This window comes from Narcine bancroftii, chromosome 6 (assembly GCF_036971445.1).
Source record: "Narcine bancroftii isolate sNarBan1 chromosome 6, sNarBan1.hap1, whole genome shotgun sequence".
NCBI lineage: Eukaryota > Metazoa > Chordata > Chondrichthyes > Torpediniformes > Narcinidae > Narcine > Narcine bancroftii.
The window spans coordinates 80211853-80236283 of NC_091474.1; the positions used below are offsets into that span (position 1 = coordinate 80211853).

The 24431-nt window shown below is 44.3% G+C and overlaps 1 protein-coding gene across 5 annotated transcripts in view; it reads right to left on the minus strand.

Annotated features, from left to right (window-relative positions):
* Positions 1 to 23224, minus strand: part of chuk (component of inhibitor of nuclear factor kappa B kinase complex) — a 98834-nt gene extending 75610 nt beyond the window's left edge. For 4 of the 5 annotated variants that reach the window (XM_069885482.1, XM_069885483.1, XM_069885480.1 and 1 more), the window contains exons 1-12: positions 23107 to 23223; positions 18720 to 18845; positions 16479 to 16573; positions 14153 to 14270; positions 10993 to 11062; positions 9290 to 9378; positions 8408 to 8497; positions 7478 to 7602; positions 5821 to 5928; positions 4129 to 4264; positions 1977 to 2168; positions 412 to 514 (exon numbers count right to left, since the gene is read on the minus strand). In XM_069885482.1, the coding sequence (XP_069741583.1) occupies positions 412 to 514; positions 1977 to 2168; positions 4129 to 4264; positions 5821 to 5928; positions 7478 to 7602; positions 8408 to 8497; positions 9290 to 9378; positions 10993 to 11062; positions 14153 to 14270; positions 16479 to 16573; positions 18720 to 18824 (1231 nt within the window). In that variant the 5' untranslated portion in view covers positions 18825 to 18845; positions 23107 to 23223. Of the gene's footprint in view, positions 1 to 411; positions 515 to 1976; positions 2169 to 4128; positions 4265 to 5820; positions 5929 to 7477; positions 7603 to 8407; positions 8498 to 9289; positions 9379 to 10992; positions 11063 to 14152; positions 14271 to 16478; positions 16574 to 18719; positions 18846 to 23106 lie in introns of all 5 variants that reach the window. The other variant, XM_069885485.1, reaches the window with a different exon arrangement.
* Positions 23225 to 24431: the final 1207 nt, after the last annotated feature.

Below are 24431 nucleotides of genomic sequence, written 5' to 3' on the forward strand. Positions count from 1 at the left end.
TTTAAACCTATGATTAGTTCCAGAGGAGGTCACATTATGTTTGTAATAAAACTCTATTTAAGTTTTTAACTTGGTGAATATTCCATTTGATCTGGGGGGTTTACATTTTGATTTTGAACACACCATTAAAGATGCATTGGAATTGCGATGCAGCAATGTTCATATTATCGCACCTTGATGCAATATAGAATTGAAAGCTTTATTTAAAATTCTTTCTAAAACATGCAATAAATAAGGGCAGTCAGAATATGTGCAGAACAACACTTTTTTTTACATTTGAAGCAATGATCTGCATCATTTCTAACTTTGATTCACAAGCAGGATACAAAAGCAATTTGAGTTTTGATTAAAATATTTAATTTTAAGCCTAAAAAATGCTCGACTTTTTTTTATATACAACTTCATTCTTACCAACGTAATTGACATGTTCTGGCAACTTTCTGGCAACAAAGGGTCCTTCATAGATCGTACAACTTTTATTGAAGAGGTATACCATATACCTATCCCAACCTCTCTGCAAGGAATTAGAAAAAAATAAATTGAATCACACCATTTTACTGAAACAAATTTAGGGTGGCATGGTAAGCGAGGCAGTTCGCACAATGCTGTTACAGCATTAGCGATTGTGATTGGGATCCCATTGTTGACTGTCAGGAATTTGCACGTTCTCCCTGTGTCTGTGTGAGTTTCCTCCCACCGTTAAAAATGTATGGGGGTTGTAGATAATTGGGTGTAATTAGGCAGCCTGTTTCTGTGCTGTCTGCCTAATTTTTTTTAAATTTAAATTTAATTTAATTTCATGCAATGTGTTGTCAAGGTTATTTTTATCAATATTTCTTTTGACCAATGATGTTCAAGACACATTGTTTGACAGAGTTACTGAAATACAATAAATGTACAATTAATTGTTGAAATTATTCTGCACAGTACATGTTGGAATGAAATTCATCTATTTAAACTCCTGTTGGAGGCATAAACCCACTTCAATCCAACCAGTTAACAAGAATCAAAAAGGGAAGCATTTTTGACAAGGTCAGTGTTTACTGCCCACATGTAGTAGCTAAGGAGTCACTTGTTGATTCAGTTCATCCTATGTGCAAGGGTGGCATGGTGAAAGTAGCTGTTAGTGCAATGATGTTACAGTACCAATGACTGGGACCAGGGCTCGAATCCAGCACTGTCTTTAAGGAGATTGTAAGTTTTCTCTGTGTATACATGGATTTCCTCCCACTGTTCAAAGGGCACCAGGGTTGTAGATTAATTGGATGTAATTGGGCAGCATGGGCTCGTCGGCTGAAAGGGCTTGTTACTGTGCTAGATGTTTAAATTAAATTTATTAGAGACGACTGAATAATTTGGGGGGAGATTGTGAGATATTAAAAAGACGATTCAGTGTTTTTCCTGCCAGTTTGATACCATTGAAGCCTTTATGTAAAGGTGGCACAGTCAATGTAGATGTTCGTGCAATGCTGTTCAGGCACCAGCGAACAGGGTTCAAATCCAAGGAGTTTTTAAACTTCCTCCCTGAGTCTGTGAGTTTCCTCTGGGTGCTCTGTTTCTTCCCACCCTTCAAAATGCACAAGGGTTACAGGTTAATTGGATGTATTTGGGCGGCATAGGTCATGGGCCAGAAAGTCCTATAACCATGCTGTCTAAATTAAAATATACAGCAAAACCCTGGGTATCCAGCATCTCTAGAGATTGGCAGATGCCAGATAAGAGAATTTTCTGGTTGTTTGAGATTGTCTGTTAAGTGACTGGTGTACAGGCTGCTTGTGGGTGAGGGGAGGGGGGGGTGCGGTGCCAATTTTATTTTTTTTTCTTTTCCATGATATTCTTGCCAGTTGCTTGAATTCCAGATAACAGAGATTTTACTGTATTTGCTTTATTTTTGGTATCAGCATCAATAAATCACCAATTCTTATGTTTAAAAAAAAGTCCCTATTTTTCTGAAGATAATAAAGGATGGTACATACCACATCTGGCACACATTGATTGGCAGGTTTACGAGGATCCAATGAAATTCCAGTCTCAACCAGCAACTCTTGATTTGCCACAGCAATGACGGTTTCATCTTCAATGCGCATTTGGAGAGAATGCAGGCTCTCATCAGGTTTGATCAAGAAGGAATGAACCCGGGCAGAGGTCATATTTAATACATGGACAAACTGTAAGAAAAATGTGATGACACTTTCAAGTTTCTTAGCAATTATTGTATTCATCCCATACACTTTACAAAAAAAAAATCAGTCTATTTTTAATTGTTTTACGATACAAGAAATAGATTGCCAATTAAAAATACATTTGTGGTCTCTCTGACAAACATTTAATCAAAATCAAGGCCAAAGGTTCGGTCTTCTACAAGTGTCAGTTGTGATTTTCCGAATAACCACAAAGTGAAAAATCCCAAACAGGAATTATTTTCATACTTGCATTTCACCATAAGAGGGCACACTGAGACCAATAATGATTTCCAAAAGTTAGAAAGTATGAACCACTACAAATTTCTTCGACAATTTTTTTTTCAGTCCAATTTTAGGCCAAATTTAAGGCACAAAGAACGGACGTTGAAAAGTTCAGCAACGTCTCTCATGTCATCAGTGGATTAATTTATAAAAGAGTTGGAATGTCACAGGTTCTGGAATCTGGACTGACGCTACCATGGGAGATTTTGGCTCTTCTCAGCATTATCCATGTCTGCTCTCCAATGACACAAAGAATGCCACGACTATTTTATGGAAAATTAAGGCACTTAATCTTCATAGGAGTGGGATGGAGAATTAGTCTCAGGAGAACGGAAACTGGTCATCCTTGCGGACAGAAATGTGAGATCTTTGCAGTTGGTTCATCCAATGTAGAGACACTGCGACAGAGACACTAAAAGTAGAACACCAAATGGAAAAGGGACAAGTGATTCGCTGCTTCATTTGGAACGAGATTTTCAGGTCCCCAGACTGTGGGCAGAGGTACATGCAGAAATGCTGGAGGAATTTAGCAGGTCTCACAGCGTGCAAAGGGAGAAAGATACATCAGCGATGTTCCAGGACTGAGCCCTTCCTCAAAGTACCAGAAAAAAGTAGACAGGGGCTTATATTAAAAGGCCGGTGAATAGGGAAGAAGGGAGGGGGAGGAATACAGACCAAAATTAGATATGATAAGAGGACAAAGGTGAGAATAGATTGAGGGAGGGGGATAGTTTGTTGCTCTGTGAAAGGGAACATAGAGAGAGCTAGAGGAAACGGGACATAGGGAAAGATAGGGATGGGGCGGTAAAGGGAAATGGGAGAAATCAAAGATAATGCCATATGGTTGGGAGCCAGGATGCCCAAATGGAATATGAGGTATTGTTCCTCCAATTTGCGAGTGGTCTCAGTCTGGCAGTGCAAGAAACCATGGACAGACATGTCAGTAAAATAATGGGAATTGAAATGAGTTGCCATTGGGAAATACCCGCTACTGTGACAGATGGGTGGAAAGAGGTAAACAGCCAGGTATCCCATCTTTCTGTGGTTGCATGTTCATGGTTGGAAAGTGATTTGGAAGGTTCTCAAGTTGTGAATGGAAAAGTCCTTTAGACTTTAAAGATCATTGATTGATGTATCAAATATTATGTATCCTCTCAGCTCTCTCAAAGTGGATTCCTCATTGATAGAGGGAGATGAAGATCAATTTGATAAGGATACAGCCTTCAGGACACACTGACTGCAATCATTCTGAATATTTTTTATTCCACATGCACTTCTGAGGCGAGTAGAGATAATTATAATTAAGAGTGAAAAAAGTGACAATTGAAATGTTTTCCAACTAAAAGACGTGCTCAATATGTTCATATTCGTATTTACTTAATGGTATGCTCTATTAGATACAAATTAATTGCTATTTTGTGCAATCTTTTTACTTTCAAGAAACGTGGGGAAATACAATCACAATTAAATGTAGCACTTCTGCAGAAGCTTTACATCTTATATATGCTTCAACTTTAATCCTGAATTTTTTTTTTTTTTAACCTTGTGTCTTGAATATGTGCTTTTTCTTTAAACCCCCGGAAGAAATTTAATTCGGTTAACAAAATAATACTTAGCCTTTCATTGACAAACATTTTTTTCCAATTGCCTCTACATCACTAACCTTCTGACTTAAAATCTGCTCCAGAAGTAAGAAGCATGCTGGTCGATTCGTGTTTGGATCCACACTCCCACCCCGTTGTTTTGGATCCCAAACCAGCATCATTTGAAGCCATATCTCCAATAGATTTACCATTAAGCTACAAAAAAAGCAGCACAAAACCAATCTAAATCAATAGAGTCAAGACACAAACATCCCTCCCCAACAGGCAGTTCCCACAGTCCGATTCTGGTGGAGTCATTGAGTTTGGTTTTTCAAAGATACTGCCTGATGTGTTGAGTTTTCATCGTTTTTTTAATATGACACTATTCAGAAGCATTTTTAAACCTGTGGTTGAAGCAGAAACTCCGAAATATAAAGGTCCATGTAATGTGGTTTCAAATGGACTGGCAGATGGATGGGAGGGGAATGGACTGGCAGATGGAGGGGAGGGGAATGGACTGGCAGATGGAGGGGAGGGAAATGGACTGGCCGATGGAGGGGAGGGAAATGGACTGGCAGATGGAGGGGAAGGGAAATGGACTGGCAGATGGAGGGGAGGGGAATGGACTGGCAGATGGAGGGGAGGGGAATGGACTGGCAGATGGAGGGGAGGGGAATGGACTGGCAGATGGAGGGGAGGGGAATGGACTGGCAGATGGAGGGGAGGGGAATGGACTGGCAGATGGAGGGGAGGGGAATGGGCTGGCAGATGGAGGGGAGGGGAATGGACTGGCAGATGGAGGGGAGGGGGATGGACTGGCAGATGGAGGGGAGGGGAATGGACTGGCAGATGGAGGGGAGGGGAATGGACTGGCAGATGGAGGGGAGGGGAATGGACTGGCAGATGGAGGGGAGGGGAATGGACTGGCAGATGGAGGGGAGGGGAATGGACTGGCAGATGGAGGAGAGGGGAATGGGCTGGCAGATGGAGGGGAGGGGAATGGGCTGGCAGATGGAGGGGAGGGGAATGGACTGGCAGATGGAGGGAAGGGGAATGGACTGGCAGATGGAGGGGAGGGGAATGGACTGGCAGATGGAGGGGAGGGGAATGGACTGGCAGATGGAGGGGAGGGGAATGGACTGGCAGATGGAGGGGAGGGGAATGGACTGGCAGATGGATGGGAGGGGAATGAAGGGTTGTGGGCAAGGTGCAGGTAGGTGAGACTAGAGGGGAGTACTTAGTTCGGTGCAGACTAGAAGGGTCAAAATGGCCTGTTTCTGTGCTGTAATTGTTATATTGTTATATCAACAATAATCGATCACAACTCTTCAAAGAAAAAAAAATATAATAACAATGGACTTTCAAATGATGTTTTGTATCCAATAAAGGCTCCAGTATCAATTGACCAAGGAAAATTGTAGCTCTAGGGCACCTCACAAAACTAAAAATTGCTAGCACCTGAGTGAATGGATGGGCAAGAGTCTATCCCTTTCCATATTTGGAGGAAGAAGGGGTTATCACCCAATATCATTCTCTCTGAGGATTCTGTGTTCTTTTATTTTAGCAACTAAAATAGTTTGATTTTAACAGCTTTTTTCTGTTCTCGCTCCACACCAACCCCATCCCTCAAACACACAATTCACCATCCTCAGGCCAGTTACATATTCCCTCAGTTTACAAGACTCTTTGAAATATCACAAGAGAAAGCTTGGAAGTTTCTTTACAATTTAAAGTCTTCAAGATGCCAAAGTTCTTCAAGCAAAAGAACTCACCTGCTAAGACCATTAGGTTGCGGCAAATTTTTGGAGAACTTTACTTCGCCGTTCATCTCTTCAACGGCCATAATGTCATATTGGCCCTTTACTTTAACTTTGTCTTGCCTAAAATGAAGTGCACAGGTATTCATTCACATAATTAACTTCTCCCCAGAAACAAATCTTAATATTGTTCTTTTTGTAAGTACAAAATGATAATATGAAAATTTACTTTCCAAAGACACACAAGAAACTACAGATGCTGGAACCTGGAGTAATCTGCCTAGAAGGTCTTGATGAAGGGATCTGGTGCTAAATAAGAGAGAGATGGGTAAGTTGTTTCAATTAGCGGGGGACACTAGAACTAGGAATCATAGACTCAAAATTCCAGGTAGTGGATTTAGGATGGAGATGAGGAGGAACTGCTTCTCCCAGAGGGGGGGGGGGGGGGGGGGGGGGGGTGAATCTATGGAATCGCTGCCCATTGAAGCAACAGTAAATGTATTTAAGACAAGATTGGATATATTTTTACCAAGTAAGGTACATAGGGATATGGGGAAAAGGCAGGTAGGTGGAGATGAGCCTGTTATCAGATCAGTCCTGATCACGTTGAATGGTGGAGCAGGCTGGATGGGCCAGATGGCCGACTCCTGCTCCTATTCCTTACGTTTTTATGTGGTGGACTGCTGAGTTCCTCCAACAGTGTTTTTTTTGCTCTTAACTTCAAAGAACAACAAACTGATGACTCCTGCGAAAGGCTAATTTTAATATGGACTTAAAAGGGGTTATTATTCCTTTATCTCATTTATTCAAGGTTGACAAGCATAATGAATGAATGAGATAAAGGAATTGCAATTTGAAAGAGCCATAAAGACTCCTTTATCCAATCTGATATTCACTTCATATATCAAATCCTGCTCTGACCTTGCCCCTCCTCATCTCTAACCCCGAACCCTTGGATGACATTCTACTTCAATTAAACCAATGGTGTACAACTCTTTGGCCCTTCATTTTTTAGCTATATCGCGCCAAGATTCAAACTCCCTCCCCAAGCAACTTTCCTCAATTGATCTATCCTTACAATTTGACCTCCTCAACCAAACCATTTGTTCTAACATCCTCTCTTTCTCAGTTAACAAGAGAGACTGCAGGTCCTGAAAAACTGGAGAAACACAAAATGCTGGAGGAACTCAGCAGATCAAACAGCATCCATGTGAGGAAACTGATGCAGTAAATACAGTAAAACCCCTGGTATCCGGCACCTTTAGGGATTGTTAGATGCCGGATAAGTGAATTTTCCAGTTGCTTGAGATTGTGAGTTGCATGATTGATAAACTAACCACTAGAGGGCACCAAATTTAAACATTTGTACTTTTTACCCATGTATTTTTTGTAATTTTTTTTTTGCTGCTTGCTTTAATTCCAGATAATGGGGATTTTACTGTATTAGGAAAATGAAAGTTTCCTGATCTAGTGTTTCAGACCGAAATATCAACCATCTATTGCTTTCCAGGTATGGATCATGCCTGACCCACTGTGTTCCTTCAGTATTTGGGTGTTTCTCTTTCTCTGTACCCGTTTTGTCTAATTATCTGCTCTTTTGTTAAGGAACTGCATAGTTGCATGTTGTAATTATGATTTAAGCCATATAAGGGTACAAAGACAATCTACTTACGATTGGAAGGGCTGCATATTATGCAAAAATGGTCGAAATCCTGAAATACACTCAAATACTAGTGTTCCAAAGCTCCAGTAGTCGACAGTGACTGTATAAGACTGTGAATCAAATAGTTCTGGAGCCTAGAAGAAGGTGATAACATTAAAAAGTCTATTTGGATCTCAATAAAGATTACAAAAATGAATGAATATTGCTTACTGATATCCACATTAACTCAGAAAATGTTTAGTCACTAATTTTTCTATGCTCAGAGCCGAGATCAGCCAAGATCCACATGACCACATTAGTGGCAAACTTCAACTTGCTGACAAATGTTCAAGCAGACTGTGCTATAAATAGCAATTTTTTTGATAAAATTAACTGACAACAAAATGAGTATTAAATTTACTGGGAACAGCTTTTCATTTTAAACCAAATAGTTAGTTGAAATATGAAAAAAAGCTTCATTGGAGTGTGACAAGTTTGATATAACTGAGGTAGACATTTATTACAATGCATGGAAATTCTTTGCTTCTGTTAAACATGCATATTTCCAATTTCAATCCACCTCCATAAAATCAGATCAGAAAACTGATGTAATTTGTTAAATAGTTTGTATCATTAAAACTGGAGGAGGAAAGACAAATATGTTCTTCAGCAGGGATTGAGACAAAAAGCAAGCAAAGTAACTTAATACAGAGCATATATCAAAATGCTATTTTTCTCCTTCATTTTCTATTTAAATTCAGTGATCTTGCATGCAGATCATCAGCTGAGACTAAAGCATTTCTACATGAGGGTGTAATTATAAAATTAGAACATTACATAAGCAATTGTGGTATAAAGACACAAAAGATTTAATAATGAGTGAAAGTGAATACAAGTATCTGTGATCATGAAATATGACTTGCCAGTCAGAACACCATAAAAATATTACAAAAAACTTACCAGATATTGCAATGTTCCAACAAATGATGTGCAAAGACTTCCTTGGTCCAGATCTTTTGCATAGCCCAAGTCAATTATTTTATGTATCAACTGCATTAAAAATACATTTATTCATTTTCATTGGGCAAAAACCTTTGCAATTAAACTATTTTTTCCCTCTGAGGATTGGCTATATATAATATATATATATTATATATGCAAGGCCTCTTACCAATAAAATTTAACACCAGTGTTCTCCATCCACCCTCCTACATCACCACTGGAGAAACAAACACAGAAAGGTTGCTGATGCAAATACCGATGAAGCATTATTAGCCGCTTTCAGGTGCATTCTCCACCAAGAATGCGCCTGCAGAAGCGGATGCAGACCTCTGGAATGATTGTTCGGGTGGCAGCCCTGAAAGCGCAGCGCTGGCCACCTGAAAGGGACAGCTGCAGGAGAGGAACTGTAGAGCGCTCTCTGGCTCCTGTCCCTTCGGGACCATCGGGGCCGGGGCACCGGCCATCCCTGCCCTGAAGTCCCAGGGAGGGGAGCTGTCAGGCAGCAGGGAGTTGGGTCGCCAGTTGATTGTCATCAGCCCGCTTTCAGGCGACTGCATTCAGGTGCTTAGGAGGACTTCAGTGCTCTGGCGATTATCCCTCACGGAAGAGGGTTGGAAAGTGCGCCACGGAGGTGCCTCCTGCTCTTTCAGGTGGCCTCCTGACAGCCGCATAGGGGTAGAATATGCGGCTTTACATCGGGGTGTTCTAGCCAACTGAAAGAGCCTACTGAAACCCAGTGAATGAAGCCAGGACTATAATTGGGTACTTCTGCAACCGAAGGGCAACCACAGAGGATAAAGTTCAAACAATATTTTTTAATTCTTCCAACAATTCTCTTACCTTGCCATTATCTTCCTGCAGCACAATATTTTCAGGTTTGAGATCTCTATGGATAATTCTGTTCTCATGTAAATATTGGATGCCTGAACCTGGATGAAAGTAAATGGAAAACAGTGGGTGAAATCAGATTTGTTTTAAATACAAGATATGCGATTGGTCTTCAGGACTGATCAGATCACAGAATGTTTCTGATACAAGAGGCTCTTTCCCCATTCTGTTCTTTTGTTTTGTTAGCAGCCGAATGCCGCCTTCAAGGATTGTTCCGCATCCCTATAATCATATCCATTCAAGTACATTTCTGGAAGCTTCTTCAATGTAAGAGGGTTGTTGTTCCTACCATTCTTTCAAGCAGCATCCAGGTCATTGCTCCCCTCATCCACTGATTTAGCCCTTATATCAATTACATTAATTCTATGAAAAACATAAAAGTCTGCAGACACTGCGGTGGAAGTAAAAAAAATACAATGCTGGAGAAACTCAGCAGGTCAAGCAGCGCACTTCATCAAGGTAAGTACCATGATGAAGGGCTCAGGTCCAAAACGTTGGTTATGTATCCTTATCTTTGCTATATTAAGTACATTGTTTAATTTACTTAGTTTTTCCAGAATTGTTTTCAATTAATTCTACATCTTGACCCTTCAGCTAGGGAAATAGAGACTTTCTATTTACTCATTTAGACTCCTCCAAAAAAAAACCTCAGCCTAAACAATCTTTCAATAGTGCTTCTAATTTTCTACTCTTGGTACATCTTTGTATTTACTTTTGTTATCTACTTTCTCTCAGTGAAATTATGCTTTTTCTCTGATGCAGAGACCGGGACTATACACAAATGACAAGCTGCAAACAAGCAAGTATAGTGGACTATTCTAGCATAACCTTGCCTCCTTTGTCATCAATGCAAGTGCTTAGAAACAAAAGTTTCACACATGCCTTTGTGGCCATCTTATCTATTCACCCTGCTACCAACAAGCACCTGTGGCCATTCACCCCCAAGTTCCTTTGGCTCCTTCACAATTCTCATTATTCTCCCATTTTGACATGCATTACCTTATCTTGTGGCACCTGCCTCACATTTCTCTGGAATAATTTTCATTTTCCACTTTCCCACCCAACTGACCCTTTAGCCAAAGTAAGCCACCGCTCCAACATTTAATTTTGAATTCTTTTGAAAACTGGATGATCCACCAATGCATCCCACCCGCGTATCATTCAAAAAATTCAGAGAAGCGTGTCAATGCAACGCAAAATTAAACAGGTACCACCAGAAATAAGGACTTCAAACTATTTGCCAAATGCCACAGGGACAGGTCTGAGCTTGCTTTCTACCACATTATTCAAGAGGTTCTCACAGCCTAAAGCTTAATTCATTCTCAAATCCATGATTCCCCCTTTCAGTAAAGGACAAACATCTTGCTATTAAACAGAGCAGATCAACTCAAAAGAAACGTTCTCTTTATTGAGCTCAGCAACCATATTTGATTTCTTACTGAAAATTGCACTAGCTTGTCATTTTGCTAGATGACAGAATCAATAAGGTCTATTATATTCAACATAATATTGTAATTCCACTGTAATACATGGGATTATTTTAAATTTATGTAATGAACATCAATATTTTTATCTGTAAATAAGAAATATCATAAATTTGAATAAAATGCAATATGTAAAAAAATTATAAATAAATATTTTTAAAAACTATTTACCAACATCCTGTAATAAGCTTAATACTTGGCTTTCTTTAAGTCCACAGCAATTTTCAGGCTTGCTCAATAACTTGAAAAACAAAGTTCATAGTTAGCAAAAAAAAGGAAAAAAATTGTAATGGAATAAAAAAAAGTAGAGAAAAGTTAAACTTTAATTACAAGCTTCTAAAAATAAATCTACAGTTCAAACCGAATATATTGAGTTTCAAATCATTTAAAATAAATTTAAAACTGGAAACATGCAAACAGAGCAGTAATTAAAATTAAATCTTTTTTCCCAGCCCTTAAATAAACAGTATATGCAAAATATCATATGGTCAAAAAATCTAAAATTAGAACTCCTACATAATCCTTTTGTAAGCTCTGCTTTAAATGTGACCAGCATTAATTATAGCACCACCAGTTAACACAGAGTTTGCAAAAGTTAAGAAAGTCTTTTGAAACTTCAATATCTTTCTTTTAGAAATAAATTAGTTACCAACAAGCTTCAAACATTTAGGCATCAAGTAATGCAAAAGGAAATTATCAAGATGTGAACACAAGAATGTTCTCATCAATAAATTGAGTTTTCTTTCTAAATCAGCCATTCTCAACGGGGACCATATAGCCCCTGTGGGGACCACTGTGCATTTGAAGGTGGCCATGGACTGAAATCATAAGATGTTTTTATGTAGTCTGCAGGAGAGAAGTATGGAAGAAACCAACTAAATTTGACTGAGTCACATGGAAGGGGACCATAAACTTTGAGCAGAGTCCGAAGGCAGACATAGCCAAAAAATAAAGTTGAGACTGGGTGATCTAAGAAACAGAATAAGAAACAAAACAATTGAACAGTAAAGTTATATTTCGAATCGACAGACAACAAACCTTGAAAGGAAAATTAAATAGCAAAAGACATTTAAAGAATTACTTCAAAGTTCACATTCCACATTGAAGAGAAGGATAATGGAATGCTTAAAAAAATGTTCAGGGTGGCATAAAATTGATGGAAAGGGATAAGGGGTAGTTAGACAGAAGATCAGGAAAGTTTTCAAAACTAGCAAAGGATGAAAATAATTGTGGTCAATACAGCAAAAAATATAAAGACGAACAACAGAGCTTAAACACATAAAAAGGGAAAACTAAATTCTGAAACAATCAGAGGATGAAAAATCAGAAGTAAATGAGAAAAAAAATAATGAAATCGGCTTTGAAGGCAGAAGATATTAAAAGCAGCTCAGTAACTGCAGAAATTCCAGGGCACAATAGAAGGAAGAACTTAACATTAAATGGGTTGAAACGTCCCTTGTTTCTGACAGCCAAGTGTTTTAAAAGTTGGCAGCAGGCAGAGACTTGCAGTATTGGGAAAATCCCAAGCCAATGAGACAAATGCAAATTTAAGGGAGGGAAACAGAAAGCAGGAAACTACAAGTCAGCTCACCCAACATTGCTCATTCAGAAAATGTTTAAATCCATCATTCAAGAAGCAGGACATTTGGTAAAATCATCGCTCAGTCAAGAAGAGTTAACATGGTTCATTGAAAGATAACTGCAATTGGCTCATTTATTAGTGCTCTGAGGTTGACACAGAATGGATAAAAGGACACCAGCAGATTTTAAAAAAAATTTAGACATACAGCACTGCAACTGCCCAATTCGTCCCACGAGCCCATGCTGCCCAATTACACCCGATTTACCTAGAACCCCCAGTACACTTTAAACAGTGGGAGGAAACCAGAGACCCCGAGGAAAACCCTTGCAGACACGGGGAGAAAGTCCAAACTCCTCACATTCAGCACGGGATTCGAACCCCAGTCTCGATCGCTGGTTCTGAGGAGGTGTTGTGCTGACCGTTTTGCCAACCGTGCTGCCTCCATGTATTTAGATTTCCAGAACACATGTGATGAGGAATCACATGCAAGAAGAGTGCACAAATGAAGAACTCAGAGATGGGATAATATTGTTGCACAAATAGAAAACGAGCCAAATGAAAATAGCTCATCTTCGTTTTGGCAAGCTGGACCTGGTAAGGCATCATAGAGACCAGGCCAAATCATGAATCATTATTAACAACTCAGATGCTGTTAACCCCATTTTGATTTAAGTGTGGGTGTGTGGAATTATGAAGAGGGTATAGAATCTACAAAGGGACATAGATCAGTTAAGTATGTGAGTAAAAATTTGGCAGATGGACTATCAAGTGAGGAAATATGAAACTATAATAAGTGTGAAAAGGAGCAATGAGTCAGCATACACAATGGAGATGAAATCTTGGCTGAATGGTGTACCATCAACTCAATGTCACCAAAACTAAGGAGCTGATTCAGGAGGGGAAAACCAGAGGTGTACGATCCAGTGATCATTGAGGATCAGAGGGTGAGTAAATTTAAATGACTGGAATTCATTATTTTGAAGGATCTTTCCTGGAGTTCATGAAGAAAGCATGTCAGCTCTTCCACTTTTAAGGAGTTTGCAGAGGTTTGATATGACATTGAAAACCTTAGATGTGTTGTGGAAAGTGTGGTGACCGGCTACATCATGGCCTGGTATGGGGGCACCAACATCTTTGAGCAGAAAGCCCTGCAAAAAGTCACGGACACATCCCACTACATCACTGCCAAAACTCTCCCCACCATTGAGAAAATCTACAGGGAATGTTGTTGTCGAAGAGCAGCAGCAATTGTCAAGGATCCACATCACCCAGCGCACGCTCTGTTCTCACTGCTGGCATCAGGAAAAAGGTATCATGCCACAAGACTCACGCCACCAGGTTCAGGAACAGCTCCCACCCATCTACCATCAAACCTAATGACAATCAGGGATTCATTTAAAGGCTCTTCCTTTACACATTATTTATTACTGTATATTTATTTTCTGAACTGCACAGTTTGTTTGCACTTCCTTCTTGCTTATATTTCTCTTTTTTGTATATGTATCTTTACTTGAATAATGTTATTTGTATTTTTGCACTACCAATATGTAGAAAAGGAATCTCAGAGTTGTCCGTGATGTCATGACAGTACTTGGACAATAAATTTGAAATTTGAAGTTATTTTACTTGCCTCAGAAGGCAGACAACAAGATGAAGCCAGCAACTGCTGTACAAGACATTGGTGAGACCACATATTAATCTCAACATTTCTCTCAAAAAGGCTTGACTTAGTCTGATCTCCAAAATTACCTTACGCAAGTTACCTCCTGTACAGAATTCCATCACTAATAGAGGGACATCATTAAATGCGATATTCTGCATTTCTCCAGGGACTTCATGAGCTTTCACAACATTTATGTTGTTTAACCTATTATGGACAGGGGAAGAGAAATGATGGTCAAATAGCCCTCATTCTGCAAGCAATCAATCAACAGACAAATTAATTTAGTGAGACATGAATAAACATCAGAAATTACATTCAACAAGTGCAATATAATTCTCATATATTTGCTCTTGATAAACGAACAACAAATAATCTCCATTGCTTGACAATGTGTATCTCGTGAAAATTCAAATACAGTAAAATGCTCATTATCTGGAATTGAAGCTCCAATAGCCTCGAGTAACTAGCAAAAATAAAGTAAAATATTCACAAGTTTAAAACTGGTTCCTCCCCCACCCTCCACCATCAGTTTACCAGTCCTACAACACTCAATCTCAAGCAACAACCAAATACACTTATCCAGCATCTACCAATCCCCATCGATGCCAGATATACCGGGGGGGGGGGTTTACTGCATCTGTATTTTACACGAGGTTGAACAATGAAAAGGAAATGGCTAATTATTCACAGAGAGGAAAAATTTGTAATCAGGTTTCATTCAAAATAAGCAGCAAAAAAAATAATGTTCCACCTTGCCATCAGGGTTCCAAATTGTGGCTTTTCACAAAACATTTGGAAGAATTTCACCCTCATGACTACAAGGTACCATCAGTTTCATTTTAGGAATCTGCACAAAATCCCAATTATTTTCCTTCATAGAAATTCACAAAATTGTTTCACATTCAAAGTGTTCAATTTAGAATATTACTGAATTGAACGTTTTAGATGTAAAATATTTTGAGAATTTCTCTGCAGGAAAACAATTGGGGCTTTGTGCAGATTTCCAAAGTGAAAATAGTGATGTGGACAAGGCAATGACAGCCTCAACATTATCCATTAAGAATCAAGTATTTTTGAAGAGGTCCTAAAATTGAGTTGTTTGGTCTGCATAGCATTGAAACTCAAAAGCTTGGCTGACTTACAAGATAAAAATTAAAAGACCTTCTCAGATAACTTAAAAATCAAACCAAAATTCATGTCAAACAAAATTAGAGTTTTGTATTGCCAGCCACACTTTTAAGAAAAACATAACACTGGACAATGAGAATTTTTCTTCCTGAACATTTTGGGTGTATTTTCTGAATTTTGGGTGGCTGATCACGAAAATCACCTTAAAATTTTCCAACCACATCGATATAAGCTATTTTTGTGATTTCCTGTCATAATTTGTAGGCTTCAAGCGTACAAAACCATGAAGGGCAACATGTCATTGAAAATTCATTTTCTGTGTTTGCACTTGAACTTCTTCCCCGCTGATCTTGGTGCAGTCATGGTGTAAGGTTTTACCAGGACATTGCGACCATTGAAAAGTGGTATCAGGGCGACTGGAATCAATACTACTGACATGAGAGGCATCAGGTGCTGAGTGGAAGTGAAAAATTATTGGACAAACCTCTTTAGGTCAGTTGACCTAATGCAATGTGTCAGTATCGATTAAACATGTTTAATTCAATAAAAGTTCATTTAATGTTTCTCCAGCTTCCTACATGATACAGCAAATCTGAAATCATCTTTGTGTTCAGCTTGAAGTTGTCTATCATAATCCTCATTTTTTTCAGGAAGCCAAACTTTTTAAAAAATAAAATAAAAAAAATTGTTGTCCATAATAAAAATAGATTGTCATCAGAAGATACTTCCAACTTCACTTTCATTTATGAGTGATTCCAGGATTTTCACTTTGAGTAATTTATTCCTCCTGTTTGTTATTTGTGGTGCGAGCAGTTCCTTGATATCTGAATTAAAAGTGGCTTCAATGAATTTCCATCAGGTATTCCCAAGTGGCTTCGATATTTTTGCTTCAAGTTATTTTCTGGATTTAGCTCATCTCTAGTGCTTATTTTCCAACACAGGTCTTCAACACCTTGTATCAATACCACTTCAAGATCTTCTCTTCCTCCAAGCTGTCCTCTATCCAAAGGGGCAGTTTTTTCCAGACTTGCATGTCACACTTATGCCTTCGTAATCATAATTGGGCATACCGTTTAACATGCAGAATCTCCCCTTGCAACCTACAACTTGAAATTATAAATCCTAAACGGATTTTCCCAAAGAAATTTTTACCATGGCTATTAATCAATAAATAGCTGGGATAAGACGGATCATCAGTGGTGGCTAAAAGTTCCTTGGACCGTTTAATCAAAATCCGACTGCATCGCTAACAGAGGTTTTATGGGTCTCCAAAGACACACTCACTTTTTCATGATTTGAATCTCTTGACACCACCTCTTTTTGCTTCTTGCACTCAACTCCAAACGGCAGGCTTTAACTGCAATCCTTTCTCCAGTGTTCTGGAACAGAAGTGTGGATTTATTGGGTTATAACGTACAATATTAAAAGTTCATTAGTTAAAATCGCTGACTAAAATACTGATGGATCACAAATCTCAAATAAGGTAGCTGTGTTCAGTTTACTTAGTGCACATGAAATCTGACTTGCAAACCATTCTATCGGATGGCGGATAAACTTCTGATTAAATTGCAAATGATGAAGAATATTCAGTACACTGCAGAGTTGGCATCCTTAAAGATGGCTACCAAATCCAATCACTTTATTGATAAACATCCTCAATCACAGCAGAAATAAGAACCCCCTTCTATGTGTTGAACACATTGTAGAAATGCATGAACCATACCAGTGCCATTCAAATACAACGAAACAAATTTCAAGTTGCACTTGTGACTTTTTTTTAACCATTGTTTTTTTTACCCCGATGTCTTTTTGAGAAGATTCCAAGATATCAAAAAAACCCCAAAAATCTGGGTTTTTGTGTGAATTCAAGGTCTTGATCATAATGTTGATGATTAAGGGCATGAGTGCCTGTAACAGGCTGGAGAATGGTAATGATAAAAGAGAATGAGGGATGCAGATTAGGCCACAAGTAGAGAAATCAAATGACTTAGAAAAGTCCAAGGAAGAGAGAATTTATAGATTATGGGAAGGCCACAGCATACAAGGATTTGAATAGGAGAAATCAAGTTTTAAAACAGGATCTTTCAAAGATTTGAAGTCAACACAAGTTAATAAGAACAAATGGCAGGTGATGGGGACTTAGAAAAGATTAAAAAAAAAGCAGAATTTAGAGATGTGAAAAAGTTAATTGGTGGCCAGTAACCTTTGGTGCCGCTCAGTTTAACAGTGATAATGCAAACTGAGTTTTGGCAGCATTCCACGAGTACTGCGTGTGAACAAAAGTCTTCATGGCCAGGCACCATCTATTATTCATCTATCATTCACAAACAACATGGAATCAGGAGAAATCCTCACTTATTTTTCTTGACATTGGTAAATACCGGAGCACACAGGTTGTGGAGAAAATCTATGACCTGGCATCATCCAAGACTCGTGTTAATATTATATCAATTCTTCGAGCTAAGGAAAATTAGTTACAATTTTGGTTCAATCATGAAGAAAACTGCCTGGGAATATTATGCCCACGAAGGGAAAGATCAAAATAATTAAACTAAGGTACTGGACACTCTCCAATCAGAAGGCATTAACATCGACTTCTCCAGCTCCCTTAAACTCCTTCCCCGCCTACCCGTTTCCTTTTGTCAAGTCCAACTCACTCCCTCCCTCTCCATTCTGAGACCAATAACTCCCCATCATTTCTCAGTGTTTTTCTCTTTTACCCTGTCGTCTCTGACCTCTTGCCTATTAGCCTGTGCTCCCCCCACCCTTCCTCCCTCCTGACCTCCCCCCACCCCAATTTTATTCAGGCACTTGCCTGCTTTTTGCTCATGAAGGTATCAGGCCTGAAACTTTGGTTATATCCCATTGATGCTGCGAGACCTGCGGAGTTTTTGCAGTATCTTTGTTTATTGCAAACTAATTATCACTCATTCATCTAACTCTCAATTACACGGTGTCAAGTGGCACCAAATTCCCAATCATCAAAAACTTAAGAGTAGATGGTTTCCCCTTGACATCAAGACACCAAATGTAAAATTGAAGTCATGGGAATCAAACAGAAAAATAGTGTCATTCTTTGTTCACAGAAGATCAACACCTCCCATTCAGAAAATCCCTATTATTCCCAAACCTGGGGCATCTAATTTTTCCCTTCACCGAAATAACTTCCAATTATCCTTGCTTTGCAACTACTCAGAACAGCTGATAACTGGAAGAATCGAATCACAACATTCAAATAATTACAAATGTTCCTGACATGAAGATATTAGTTTGAAGAAGAAACAACACAAAATGGAATGATAAAAATGCAGGGAATTTTAAACTTTTCTCATGTCAAACATGTAAAGTCGAACAAAATAATGGGTGATAGGAAATTAGTCCCTTTAAATTGTTCATCACCAAAGAAATAGCAAGAATGAAATTTCTGTCATTCTTTTAAATCTTTCAGTCTTGTGTGTTTTGTTTCATCTTTACAGCCCTAAAATGCACAACAAATGTCAATCTCCATCAATGCATAAAATTTACCTTATGTTCGTACATATAGACATGTCCAAAGCCTCCTGCTCCAAGACGTTCCTTTAGATCCCAGGGTCCACATGTCTGAACCTGCTTGAATGGGGGTTTCTCCATTCTCAAGCAGAATCGTTAACCCTGTAATTACAAAACAGTAACTCTATTAAAGGCGTGCTCAGAAACTCAATCAAACTGAGAACAACCATCAAAGTAACATGGTCAACACTGAAGTATGCACAATAAAGTTTTTACTTTCATCTTTCTTTCAAACCTGCATTGCAAAAGTGAACGACAAAGATTAATGGAGTTGAAATTTAATTCATGAATCAGAAGAAAAGTGAAATTCTGATCCTTAGAATGGAGATCCTCAAATTCCCCATGTTGTCTGTTTTCTCTTCCCCCCACCCCCCACAACCCTCCCCTGCACCCTGCCCCCACTACCCCACAAACAGGACATTTTATTCCAAGTCAAATGAAAGAGAAAGCTTTAGTGGCTTGCTTTTCGAAAAAATGTTTAGCTGAAGAGCAATTTTGTGGGAGGAACCAGGTAGGGGCTCCAAAGAATTATCTTTCCATAAATAATTTTCATAAGTTCACACGTTATCAAAAACATATGATACTCCAGGAAATAACCAACCATGATTTTGCTCAGCAGAATTTAGCAGGAAAACTACATCCTTGTGATCCCATCCTCCTGGATGTATCATTGCAGTAAATCACATTGCACATTCCAATCAAAATAACCTTGCCAATTATATTTATGTATTCTCATTCATTTTGCCCCTTCACAGCAGCTACCAAGGTTTTTATCCAGTGCTTTGCTTCCTTTCCCCCCCCACTCACCCTTACACTTATTACACCTTTGTTCATTACTGACAAAATTTCAACCACAATCTCCTCTGTAATGACAAGTAAATGCAATTTTAGAAAAAAAATAAACTTGTGAAATGCATTAAGAAACTAATAATCTTTCCCTGGGTTTCAGTCAGTCTAAAGTCAGCTGTGTTGCTTCTAAGATAATAAAAAGAAGACCCAACACCTCACAATAACACAAAAACACTTCCATATGGGGGGTCCCGCGGGCGGAGGCGAGGGGAACGGGGGAGGTGGGGGGAAAGAGGGGAGATGGTGGGAAATGGGGGGACCGCACGCGGCAGGGACCGAGGGGGGGGGCGGGACCGCACGCGGCAGGGACCGTGGGGGGGGGCGGGACCGCACGCGGCAGGGACCGTGGGGGGGGCGGGACCGCACACAGCAGGGACCGTGGGGGGACGGGACCGCACGTGGCTGGGACCGTGGGGGTCAGGACCGCACGCGGCAGGGACCGTGGGGGGCAGGACCGCACGCGGCAGGGACCGTGGGGGGCAGGACCGCACGCGGCAGGGACCGTGGGGGGCAGGACCGCACGCGGCAGGGACCGTGGGGGGCAGGACCGCACGCGGCAGGGACCGTGGGGGGCAGGACCGCACGCGGCAGGGACCGTGGGGGGCAGGACCGCACGCGGCAGGGACCGTGGGGGGCAGGACCGCACGCGGCAGGGACCGTGGGGGGCAGGACCGCACGCGGCAGGGACCGTGGGGGGCAGGACCGCACGCGGCAGGGACCGTGGGGGGCAGGACCGCACGCGGCAGGGACCGTGGGGGGCAGGACCGCACGCGGCAGGGACCGTGGGGGGGCAGGACCGCACGCGGCAGGGACCGTGGGGGGCAGGACCGCACGCGGCAGGGACCGTGGGGGGCAGGACCGCACGCGGCAGGGACCGTGGGGGGCAGGACCGCACGCGGCAGGGACCGTGGGGGGCAGGACCGCACGCGGCAGGGACCGTGGGGGGCAGGACCGCACGCGGCAGGGACCGTGGGGGGCAGGACCGCACGCGGCAGGGACCGTGGGGCGGGGGGCGTGACTGCACGCGGCAGGGAACGTGGGGGGGGGGCGGGACTGTACGCGGCAGGGTCCGTGGGGGGGGGGTGGGATCGCACGTGGCAGGGACCTTGGGGTGGGCGGGATCGCACGCGGCAGGGACCGTGAGGGGGCGGGATCGCACGCGGCAGGGACCATGGGGGGGCTGGACCGCACGCTGCTGGGACCGTAGGGGGGCTGGACCGCACGCGGCTGGGACCGTGGGGGGCAGGACCGCAAGCGGCAGGGACCGTGGGGATTGGGCGGGACCGTACGCGGCTGGGACCGTGGGGTGGGGGGGAGACCCCTGCAGCAGGGACAGTGGGGGGGAGAATACCCCCGTGGCAGGGACCGTTGGGGGGCAGGACCGCACGCGGCAGGGACCGTGGGGGGCAGGACCGCACGCGGCAGGGACCGTGGGGGGCAGGACCGCACGCGGCAGGGACCGTGGGTGCAGGACCGCACGCGGCAGGGACCGTGGGTGCAGGACCGCACGCGGCAGGGACCGTGGGGGGCAGGACCGCACGCGGCAGGGACCGTGGGGGGGGGGGGGGGGGGCGTGACTGCACGCGGCAGGGAACGTGGGGGGGGGCGGGACTGTACGCGGCAGGGTCCGTGGGGGGGGTGGGATCGCACGCGGCAGGGACCGTGGGGGGCAGGACCGCACGCGGCAGGGACCGTGGGGGGCAGGACCGCACGCGGCAGGGACCGTGGGTGCAGGACCGCACGCGGCAGGGACCGTGGGGATTGGGCGGGACCGTACGCGGCTGGGACCGTGGGGTGGGGGGGAGACCCCTGCAGCAGGGACAGTGGGGGGGAGAATACCCCTGTGGCAGGGACCGTTGGGGGGCGGGACCGCACGCGGCAGAGACCGTGGGGAGGGGGGGGTGTGACTGCACACGGCAGGGACCGTGGGGGTGCGGGACCGCACGCGGCAGGGACCGTGGGGGTGCGGGACCGCACGCGGCAGGGACCGTGGGGGTGCGGGACCGCACGCGGCAGGGACCGTGGGGGTGCGGGACCGCACGCGGCAGGGACCGTGGGGGTGCGGGACCGCACGCGGCAGGGACCGTGGGGGTGCGGGACCGCACGCGGCAGGGACCGTGGGGGTGCGGGACCGCACGCGGCAGGGACCGTGGGGGTGCGGGACCGCACGCGGCAGGGACCGTGGGGGTGCGGGACCGCACGCGGCAGGGACCGTGGGGGTGCGGGACCGCACGCGGCAGGGACCGTGGGGGTGCGGGACCGCACGCGGCAGGGACCGTGGGGGTGCGGGACCGCACGCGGCAGGGACCGTGGGGGTGCGGGACCGCACGCGGCAGGGACCGTGGGGGTGCGGGACCGCACGCGGCAGGGACCGTGGGGGTGCGGGACCGCACGCGGCAGGGACCGTGGGGGTGCGGGACCGCACGCGGCAGGGACCGTGGGGGTGCGGGACCGCACGCGGCAGGGACCGTGGGGGTGCGGGACCGCACGCGGCAGGGACCGTGGGGGTGCGGGACCGCACGCGGCAGGGACCGTGGGGGTGCGGGACCGCACGCGGCAGGGACCGTGGGGGTGCGGGACCGCACGCGGCAGGGACCGTGGGGGGGTGCCTGACCCCACGCAGCAGGGACCGTGGAGGGGGGCCTGACCCCACGCGGCAGTGGGGGTGCGGGACCGCACGCGGCAGGGACCGTGGGGGTGCGGGACCGCACGCGGCAGGGACCGTGGGGGTGCGGGACCGCACGCGGCAGGGACCGTGGGGGGGGGGGCGGTACCGCACGCGGCAGGGACCGTGGGGGGGGGGCGGGACCCCACGCGGCAGGGACCGTGGGGGGGGGGCGGGACCCCACGCGGCAGGGACCGTGGGGGGGTGCCTGACCCCACGCAGCAGGGACCGTGGAGGGGGGCCTGACCCCACGCGGCAGTGGGGGGTGCGGGACCCCACGCGGCAGGGACCGTTGGGGGCGGGGCCGCACGCGGGAGGGACAGCGGGGGGCGGGGCCGCAAGGGGGAGGGACAGTAAGGGGCGGGGCCTTGCGCGGGAGGGACAGTGGGGGGCGTGGCCGCGCACGGGAGGGACAGTGGGGGGCGGGGCCTTGCGCGGGAGGGACAGTGGGGGGCGGAGCCTTGCGCGGGAGGGACAGTGGGGGCGGGGCCTTGCGCGGGAGGGACAGTGGGGGGCGGGGCCTTGCGCGGGAGGGACAATGGGGGCGGGGCCGCGCGCTGGAGGGACGGGGGCGGGGCCGCAAGCGGGACGGACAGTGGGGGGCGGGACTGGAAGCTGGCGGGACGGGGCGGGGAAGGGGGAAATGGAGAGGGGGTGGAGAGCTGGAGAAAAGACAGGGGTCGAGGAAGGACGAGAGGATGAACTCGCGGAGACCGGAGAAGTCGATGCTTGGGCCCGTCAGGCTGCGCTCGGGCCTCTCCTGCTCCGCCGCAGGCTCATCTCATTTGCCACCCGTTCTCCCCCCCCCCCCACCCTCCACCCTCTCTCTCTCTCTCTCACTCTCCTTACCTTGGCTCAGTGCCCTCAGCGATCCTCCTCCGGCGCCGACATTGGAGGGGGCGAACAGGAGCCGGCTACCGTCCTTTCTCCTCCCTCTCGCCGCATCCCGGACAGGAACCGCGTGATGTCATCCGCCCCCGCCGGCTTGGACTGGGGCATGCTGGGAAATGTAGTGCGACGTCCTGCAGTGACAACTTGGGCCCTCTCTCCTAAAAAAGAGGCATTGGTTAAATCAAACAGTCCAAATCTTAGATGAAAATGCTCATCTCAGGTGCATGCTGATGGAGTGCAGCATCATTTCCTTCACACTGCAAAGGTAATGCTGAGGAATTTGAAACCAACAAGAAAATTTAAACAAAGTTATTGTCGATCAAAGAAAAGGAAATTGTGATTCACAGCCAAGGGATTTCTCTCAGAGATACAAGTGGTGGAACAGAGAAAGGGAGACCAATTAATGTTCTGCACATCAAGTTTATTGTCATTTGATTGTCCAAGCTCCCTCACCCCAAAGCCAAGGAGAATGGACAATTAATTGGTCATTGTAAGGTGCCCTCTCCCCGTGTACAGGGGGGAAGTTAAGTAAAGTTTACTGTCATCTGAGTGTACTAGCACCACACGACAAAACAGCTGTGACAGATTATGTTGTGTTTTATATTGCATATAGATATGTTTTAAAGGAGATAAATTGTGGCAGGTTTTTTTTAGTATAGCTCTCACTTCAAAACAAATCTCCCTCTGAAAACCAACAAGAACCTTTTGGAGTGTGAACCATTTACCTTTCAAGCACCAAAGCCTCGTGAGATTCATAAATATTACATTTTGTGCACAGAATAAGAATTGCCTGATACAGGTGAACTTTGAGAAGTGAGATTGGACTGTAAATCAAAGAACTTTGCTGAACTTACACATTACATATATGTGCATTTAGAATTAGAAGGGGATTAAGTTAATAGTAAAGTTTGATCCTGTTTTCATGTTTAAAGATAATTAAAAGCAACTTTTGTTTCAGTGACCATTTGTCTCGGTGAATTTCTGTTGCTGGGTTATGAACACAGTGTTCTCGAGTCTTCGGTGCAAAATGTAGACATACAACCAGACATAACTCACATGAAGACAAACAAATACCTTGTACCAATTATGTCCAACATTAAAAAGTCAGTATGCATAATTAATGTTTGTGATGGTGGGTAATGTATTGGCATGGATTGAAAAAAATTCCTTTAATCGTGAATTTATTCATTTTTCAGTTGAGTTCAAGTGCATTATCATCAATTGTACAAGTGCAACCCAACGAAAGAACTGGTGCAAAAACATGCGAACACACATCTAGACAA